This window comes from Clarias gariepinus, chromosome 10 (genome assembly GCF_024256425.1).
Source record: "Clarias gariepinus isolate MV-2021 ecotype Netherlands chromosome 10, CGAR_prim_01v2, whole genome shotgun sequence".
NCBI classification, from domain to species: Eukaryota; Metazoa; Chordata; class Actinopteri; order Siluriformes; family Clariidae; genus Clarias; species Clarias gariepinus.
Window position 1 is genome coordinate 4,132,443 of NC_071109.1, and position 9,630 is coordinate 4,142,072.

The 9,630-nt window shown below is 34.4% G+C and overlaps 1 protein-coding gene across 1 annotated transcript; it reads right to left on the reverse strand.

Annotated features, from left to right (window-relative positions):
- Positions 1 to 1,624: 1,624 nt before the first annotated feature.
- Positions 1,625 to 3,198, reverse strand: LOC128531791 (immunoglobulin kappa light chain-like). Its single transcript, XM_053505939.1, has 3 exons — positions 3,062 to 3,198; positions 2,617 to 2,961; positions 1,625 to 2,004 (listed from the first exon to the last, which is right to left on the reverse strand). Exons 1-3 carry the CDS (start codon positions 3,114 to 3,116, stop codon positions 1,625 to 1,627), a joined length of 780 nt encoding a protein of 259 aa, XP_053361914.1. The 5' UTR covers positions 3,117 to 3,198.
- Positions 3,199 to 9,630: the final 6,432 nt, after the last annotated feature.

Genomic DNA, 9,630 nt, shown 5'->3' on the forward strand with positions numbered 1-9,630 from the left:
GCACGCTACCAATCAAGGCTGTATGGTAGAGTGGCCAGACATTTTTCTGTACCCTCCCCCAGATCTGTGCCTACTTCTCTGAGTCCTACTGTCTCGGAGGTGAGACCTTATATACAGTAGACAGGTGACAGAAAAGTGAATCAATGTGAATACTTTCCAGATGTACTATATGCATATTTGGACCCTATTTTGATTTCAGAGAACCCAAAATTAATAACTTGTGCCCCAATTTTTTGCTGTTTTCTTTTAATTAATGTACAGAGGACCAAAAAGAGAGATAATTTTTTTCACATCTGCGTCCACATTTCGTTACATACATGTTTTCTTAATTATATTTACAGTAATTATATCCTATATGCTTAGATTTAGTCTAGTTTAATTATTCCTAACAATGTGATGCTTATGTTGAAAAAAAAAATTGAGGCATGCCATTTTGTATATGTTTTATTTCATTCCTTTATATAAAAAAACTTTATTTATTTTTACCTTTTCATATTTTCACACCCCTAAAAAAAATTCTTTATCTCTTTATATCACTTTTTGAGAGCTCTAGTGTTAGTGATTTTGAGACTTCTAGATCATTTATCTTAAATTCAGCATGAATCTTTATTAACAACAATCTATCTACAATACAAAAAAAAACCTGATAAAAAAACTAATGACCTTATATCACAAAGATAAAATCTAAGTTACAGAATTATATTGCACATCAGAATATATAATATCATGAGCTTGGTGTTTCTTTACTCTTGGTGTTTTGGATCTGCGCTCATTGAAACGTAAGGCAGCGTAACTCAGCTCCACGTTGTCACAGTCCTGTAGGGATTAATGGGAAATTATCAGTCTCAATGATTACCAAATAAATGCTAAAATTATTGTTTGTCTGTTTATGGAATCAGGTATTCACATATCTTGAATATTTACCGAATTGCGAATTGTGCCTGTTACAGGATCTGTTTTTAATCCAACTGTAAAGAAGAAAATTTAACAACTCATAAATGGTACATAGCAGAAAATAACTTGTTTTATGGATGTTTTAGATGTTTTAGTTTTGTAATAAACTAAGAAAAAGTAAGAAAATTTTGTTTTTATTTAGTTACAATGTAATTGTTAGAAAAGTGCTGGAGTATAAAAGTAATAAATATTTCATATTTAGAATATGATTTGAGTGGAAACACATTTTAAAGGCAAACTGTTTAAGTTTGTATCTAAATTTGTATATTTACTAAACTAGAACTATTTGCTAATTTGTTGTATATAACAATATAATACTGTAATTAATAAAATGGTGACTAATTGTATATAATGTAAATAATATAATCTTAAAATATCTTATGTAATAATAGTCAAATGCAGTCTTACATCTGTTTCTTCCTTCACAGGTTATGACAAAGATCAAAGCAAAGATCACAACCACACAAACTCCTACAGCTACAGTGAGGCCGATCAATACAGCATCCACTGATCTCTCTGTCACAATAGATATATTAATATTTAATACGAGTTTAGTATTATATTCCTAAAAAGCTTATAGTTTACAAAAATGAAAATAAGGTTAAAAAAGGTTTCATTTGAAAATAGTCAACTCAATACAAGTCAACAGAAAGAGAAGATGAATGAATAACTACTTTGCTTTCTGGCATATCACAAAATAATTATACTTTTTACCCAGTTGTACTTGTGTCCCGTTCCCAAAAATGATCTTCCCACACGCGGCCACAGCGCAGTAGTAAGTCCCAGTATCATTGAGGCTGAGGATGTTCTTGGAGAAGTTGTACACACAGGTGTGTGTAGAAGAGCCGCTCTCACACTGATGGCTGCTGTTGTGATGAGTGTAAATGATTTGAGAATGGGATTGTGGTGGAGCAGCTCTGAACCAGAGCACTTGGAGTTCTGCTGCTCTGCTCTCAGAGAGAACCGAGCACTGCAGAGTCACTGACGCTCCTGCAGGAACCGAATTCGTCACACCGCTCTGGAACACTGAAACTCTTATATCTTCATCACCTGGTCAGTGAAATATAGAGTGTAAGATTTTTTTTTTTTATAACAAATATGGTCTAAAAAACAGATGCTGTCAAAAATAATACACAGTGAGATAGTGGGACTCTAGTAAACTAACACTAATATGTTTATATAGCTTTATTATTATTATTGTTATTATTATTACAGTGATCAAACACACACCTATCCTGTCATATACCATTTTTTCATATGAATGAAATTATTGTGAAAATGCATCTACTACAATGTTTTTTTATTTATTTCATGCAACATTTAACTGTCTGGAAATCTCACACCTATAACTTATTGAAGTAAATGTGGTGTAAATACTTAGAGACAGATAACAATTTAATTCTCAGATTAAAGCCCTAATTTTAAGTTAATTATACAAACATTATGAACAGTTATGGGTTAAGTCTTTAAATTAATTAATATTGATAAAAACATTTTTTTAGATGACGAATATAAGATAGCAGCTAAAAAATAATAAGATTTAAGTTATTTAACTAAAATACTAGTTTATAACATCTCAGGCAACCTCAGGTTTAGGCCATTATGCTTAAGAACAAATAACTATTTACAAATCAATTGAACAGTGTGCAGTTAAAATCTTACCTTTCACTGATAAAAGTGTACCATTTCCAAATGTTGTTAAAAATTGTCTAAATCCACAGTAATACGTGGCTTCGTCTGATGGTTGCACATTAGCTATTTTTAAATGGCAGCTCTGTTTTCCTCTCTCAATGCTGAATCTTGGTGATTTGAACTCATCTCCATAATTGGGTTGTTCATGGACTGTGACCATTACACGAGGCTCACGTCCTGTTTTTTGCTTGTACCAGACAATGACTCCAGAATTATCCTCATGCAGTCTAAAGCAGTGCAGAGTCACATTATCACCAACATCAGCAGTGATCACTGGGTTTGGCTGACTGATATCATCCATCTGTGTAGAATCTGCTGTTCGGAGTTAGAAAACAAACTGTATTCTACTTACTGTATAATACACATATAGTGTTATTAAGTGCCTTTCATAAAAGTTAAAAATGTGGACACTTACCAACTTTATAAAAAAGCACCATGACAATCCACATCATCATCATCATCAGCATCATCAGTCTCAGGTCTTTGTACAGTGGAGCATGTCTCCTCTTGCTAATCTGTCTGATGGTCAAACTGAGCACATCTCCTGTTGTTTCAAAGCTTTATACATGACATCACATGCTATGTTCCATATACAATCTAGACTTCGTTCGTAGCAGTAGATATCTGGCTTTGGTCCCTCCTTTCATCTTTCTGAAATTTTCTTCAGATAAGAATTTAAATTTCAATAAATTAAACAAAATCAATGACACTCCATTTTCATTGCCAGATAATTGTACAATTAATAATTAACCTTTTTTTTTTTTTTTTTTATAACTTGTGACGATTATTCATACATTCAATGCAGCTAATAACCTGTTAATCTTATTAAATATGATACATTTTTATTAAACTTTGTGAATACAAATTTGTTTGATACTTTGGTTTTGTCTCTACACAATAATATTTTTTAATTATATTTTATTAAAACAAGTGACTCTGGAGATTAATATAATGATTAAAGGTCAAATATTTTATTTTGGAGATGTACTGTATATTAAGGTCCTGGTATGGATGATATTTTATTTTTAACATATTTGATATTGAAAAATATTTTTCATTTTATTGTTTTTGATAATAATCAATTTGAAAACTGTTCACAGCAGCAACAAGAGCATTCTGTTTCTAAAATATTAATTTGGTAGACTGTATAATTTAACAAATAAAGAAGAGGTCAAGTTATTGACCTACTGTTTAATTCATGCTCTATAAAATAAATATTGTAATTGTAATAGGAATAGGAATGTATTATAACTAACAATAATGTAAGCTTGTAAATTATTTTAAATTATTAAATGTTTATTAAATTAAATTACATTAAATTATTAAACAAACAAATGGGGGGGGGGGTTAGTGGCATTATTTTTACTATATCATTTTAAAACCTGTGCCAGGTAAAATAAGGCTTTTGCTTTTCTCTAACCCTCATGTTAACTTGCTGTTGCTGTTTATAAAGTTGTGTAGGTGTGTGCAGAGGTGTTTTTGTAAATACAAAAGACCCCCCTCCTTTTTCCAGTTGATCACTTACACTTGTTTCTGGGTCATTGGTGGAAGCTTGGTTCTTCAGCGCTGGCAGCACCAGTAATAAATCTACAGTGACAATAGAAAGTGCATAATTCAAATACATATTTACAAAAACATAAAAAATAAATCACAGCATGATATCATAGCATTGTACAGCAACAAAGCAAACAAAACCCATCATCTCATAAACGTGAAAATACATACATGATGTATTTCAATCGATTCTATTTAAGTGATTTCTTGATTCAACATGTCTGGCAGTAATCAGGTCTTACTGTGGCTAGTAAAAAAATGTGGTCAATCAAAGTTTATTATTATTATTTTTTTATGATTGGGAATTATTTGTTATATAGGTCCAAGCAAGTTTGCACAGCTTTTATTCTACGATAAGTAAAATTCAAATATGTACTTTCCAGTGTTAAAGCATAAGGGAGTTAGTATTATGGTTTGGAGGTAATATTATAGTTTGGCACTATCCAAGACAAGCTTAATGTTAATGATGTCCTGGGAATTTAAAATTATATCAGCAGATTCTACATGAGGATGCCAAGGTAGAATATATTTAAGTGTACTGAAGCCTAACTATAATTGGGCCATACAACTAGACAACAGTTCATCCAATGATGCATCACTAAGGTAAAGCACTTTTGTAGAAGGAATTTCCCCAAATTTCCCAAAAGAATCTGCCATCACCCGGATCCTACAACAGCCATCATGCTAGGCACGCTCCTGCTCTTGAACTGCCGTCGTTGCTGTTAAACTTTCGGCTGCTCCTATCAAGGGGTCGCCACATTCACATAAGAACTTGGCACAGGTTTTATGGCAGATGCCCTTCCTGACACGACCCTCCTATTTTATCCAGACAGGGAATCCAGTAGCTGGAGTTTGGGCATTGGTTGGCAAACCTACCACTGGGCCACCAGTGCTCTGCTTCTGTTCTACAGTCTTGAAAAAAAAAAGACATCAGGTAATAGTGCTGCATAAAGAGGCCTGTAGTGCAGTAGGTTTTTCAATTCATCCTAAAGTTGTTTGGTGGTTCTTCTGTAACAACCCTAATAGATCTCATCAAATGCTGTAACAGCTTCTGATAGTTTAAGGACTGAAATTAACAGTTTTTAACTCAGTGCTCCTTTAGAGAACATTTGGTAATCCAGTCAAAAAACTTAATTTAATGTTAACTAAAATTTGATATTTCGACCAGATAACAGATATAGAAAATATTTATTTACATTAATACTATCTGGATTTGCCCTGCCACTGTTACCTCTGGCTTAAGGTCACTGGTAGCCAATTGGTTAGGTTTTAAGACAACTGATTAGACGGTCTTGGGTTCAAAGCCCAACATCCTAAATTTTTAACAAGGGCCGTAACCACCAACTGCTTAGATGTACAGTATATTCAGTGAAGGTCCCAAGCCTGGAGGTGTGTCGTGTCAGGAAGAGCATCCGGTGTAAAACCCTGTGCCAATAACTTTCAGAGCAGATGTAAATGACCCATGAAAAAAAAAAAAAAAGAATCGGTCATTAATGGCTTGCTCATTATGGATAAATCAGTGTTTGAAATTGCATTTCTATACAGCTACTTTGTGAACAAAGGCATTTTCATTTTGGTGTAGGCTTTGATCTCTAAGTTTCACTGTTTCACTTTACAAAGACATTTTAGAGAATTGTACTTCAAACTTTTTGACAACAGGAAAGAATCACAAATGGGTGTAATGTAAAGTTATTCACAAAGGTGATTCTGCGGCCATTGGGGTGGCCTCTCCAACCTGCATTCAGCACCATTATATTATAAATAAAAGTCACATTTGTCAGCCCTAGGTAGCCCCCTACAGGTTTGGGGCTCCAAGCAGTTGCCTGCTTTGCCTGTTGACAAGCAGCGCCTCTGCTTATGCACATCCAGTTCTTGTAACTACATAGCATAAATTGCTAAAAATGTTTAGTATGCATTTTAGATTATAGAACAATTTAACAGCTATATAATTATTTGTTTTAAAGTCAGTCTTCAAATGTTTAAATGTATTAATATAATCTACATTATGTACAGAGTTAAATAGAGAAGTTAAAATAGCTTGTGAAATAACTTCGTTGCAACTTAGATTAATTTATACTTTTGTAAATGTTGTTTAAAGTATGAATTGTGGTTATGAGCAAATGCAGTATGTCTGTGTCAGTGTAGGTGGAGTGTTATGCAGGCTGTAATGCAGCTCCTCCTTCACCACGGTATAACAATGACCAATCACAGACTCTCTCTCTCTCTCTCTCTCTCTCTCTCTCTCTCTCTCTCTCTCTCTCCCTCTTCACCCCTCATTCATGCAACTCTTTGATGTTAGACTCAAACCGATTTATCATCAGCTACAACACAGGCTGCACGTTTCAAAACTTTATTTATTTATTTATTTATTTATTTTTTATTAAAAACGAGCTTTAATAAATCATAATGATCAAAATACAGAACAGGATAATTAAAGTGAATTTGACTGGGTTTCATATTTGGATATAGCATTTCTCAAAAATGCACCTGAATTAAATGATATAACTTTACCTAAATGCATTATAAATTGCACTGCACTGGACACAGAATACTTAACATTTGGTTTTCCTGCAATCTTTAGCAAATTATTCGTTATATGTGTTACAATAGGTGTGCATACCGTGCATGAGTGTGTGTGTGCATGCCCATGCATACTCGTGGGTGCGTGCATGTGGTTGTTTTTGTTTTATCTCTGTTTGCAGCTCTGAGTGTTTCATCTCTGCAGGCCGCTCTGACCGCCCGAGTCGCTTTTCTCACGAACATCATCAGTTTCTCGCCTCTCAAACTTTCCACAGGATGTGAGGCTATTTTTGTTTGACTCAGGCCACTATTTTTTTGTTTTTGACATGATAAAAAATTAGAAACATCTTCAGTAATTATATAGTTATGTAATATCATAGCATTAACTCCTCTGCTCTAAATCACCAGATTTCATGCTGCATTTTAATCTGGTCTAAACACACAACCACATGTTCTGTTATTTTGTAAGCTGCCAGATAAAATGTTACTTATAGAGTCAGATACTCATCTCTCATTTATCGTGATGATGCTCACAGCAAATTTAACTTGCTTAAAAAAGGCCAATATGCTAAAAATGTGTTTGCATGTGTGTGTGTGGGAGGGATAACATTTGCTTACTTTATTCCTATTAATTGTATTGGTCTGCTCTGCAGTATAAAGCGCTTTGCTCGGGTAAACAGGAAGGTACGACAAGCAGAAACCACAGTGAAAGTTCCACACCGTGCTCAGCTTTAACTCTGCAGATCTGTGCATGCATTCTCTGTCTGCTAAAGAGCAGCAACAGTTAACAAGGGCTGTGAAAACTCATATAGTGCAACTTTTGCTCTTTTGTTTATTATTATTTGTTTATTATTTTTTAAAATTATTATTATTTCCCCTATTTGATTACTTTCCAATTCTGTTTTACCAGCCTGAAGCCCTAATCAGATGCTGTGCTGAGAAACAGTGTAACACATAGGGCGTTCAAGTCAAACCGGGACTTGTGATGAAATTTCTAGTGAATGAAGGAGTAAAAGTAATTAATATTTACAGAAGACTTCAACCACAGTACAGTAATGAGACTCTTAGCAACAATAAAACATTTACTGTACATACAACAAGCTGTACATCTGTCAATGAGGATCCCGGTCAAGGAGGATCTAAAATTGACAGATAACTGGTTGCCAACTTGTGGAGTTATTGTCACATCACCGATACTGGTACTAAGACGTGAAGAACGTACTGGGAAACTTTCTACCTTGATGGTATCCAAGCACTAGTGAAACATTTTGTGTGTCAAAAGATTATGTAGAAGAAATAGATCTACTTTGATAACTGTTCTTTTATTCTGCACAATTATAAGACTGGCTTGACTTGTATTTGACCCTCTTATTTAATACTCCTCTGTTGCCCAACATATCTGTTTATGTGCAGGTAAAATACATCATAAAATCTCTCACTCTTCTGCATATCGGGTTGAGATCCAGAAGTAGCTCAAGTACCCGGGCTGAACCTGATTAGAAGCTTGCGGGCGGAGCTTCTTATAATCCTCTTGACCAGAAGTGTGTCAGTTTTTTTTCTCCAACTGCCCAATCGATGCAGAGCTCAGAGATCAATCTTAAGTTATCTTTATGTCAGTAAACACCTTAAGGTGCCATTTATCAAGTTGTAATATCTGTTCTTGCGACCTTAATAAGAGAGCTGGGCTAATATTATGTTTGTTTATGTAAAAAAAAATGCTGTGATACAAAATAAATAAATAAGTAAATAAATAAATAACCTATCGGATCTGCTGTTCTAGACGAGTAATAAACTACACGAAGGTAACAGTTACTCTGCTTCATCACAGTGTATTACATTGAGCAGCATTTCTTCTTCGAAATTTGTCACGCTTTTTTCACCTTGTTCTATATAGGTACAGGACAAAATGCATTGTCTTATATTGTACATCTGATGGTATGACAGTTCATATTACAGAAACAAAAGTAGAAGTAGAGTTTCCTATGAACTTGTCTTGACATGACTTCAAGCCACAGCACCTCCCTTTAACCACAGACCAAACCTAGAGAAACCCTAAACTATCTGCTAACTTATCCACTACATCATGAGGCCTATGTGGGTAAACTGCAATCACATAGTAATGTATTGTATAAGTTAGTTTTTTTTTTTTGCTTGTTTGTTTGTTTTATCTGTTTGTTTGTTGGCTGTCATCTTTAATAAAGAATTAGTTTAGTAAAAACATATTGTACTGTAAGTGCATTTTTCTTCTTTCACTCTTCTTTTCTATATCTCTTCATCTCTTGCCCTAACACACCACAATACCCCCACCTACTCTAACTGTATTTGTTTTGTGTTTGTTTCAGCCATACCTATAAAAAATATCACAAACCTAAAAGTACAGAAAAGTTGGCCACCAAAAGACAACCTCTTCCTAATTATATGTTCTTTTTAAGCGCTCGCTAGAACTTCCCTTTCAGTACTTGGACATACAGTATGCAAAGCTGTTATTCCATGCATGACCTCTTGCTATTGTTCCTGATTTCTGGTTACTTGGGGTTTCATCTGACTCTTTGTTCATGCTTCACAATCTGAATATGAAGCAAAGTCTTTGGATTGTGTGTATAAAAGCACTTGCAAATAAATCACAACTACCCTGGATTCTGACACAATGCATTAGTAAGGTCAGGCACTGATGTTTGATAAGGAGGCCAGAGATGCTGGCGCTGTTACAACTGTTTAGGGTACTATACTCGAGTTCTTTTACTGAAACCTTGACACACCTTGTCTTCATGGAGCTGGCATTGTGCATAGGGGCACTGTCATGCTGGAACCAGTATGAGTCTCTTAGTTCCAGTAAGGGGAGACAGCATAGAGGGATATTCCTGATGGCCATGCGCTTGTATATTTACCCACCATAGTTTCTTATATCAA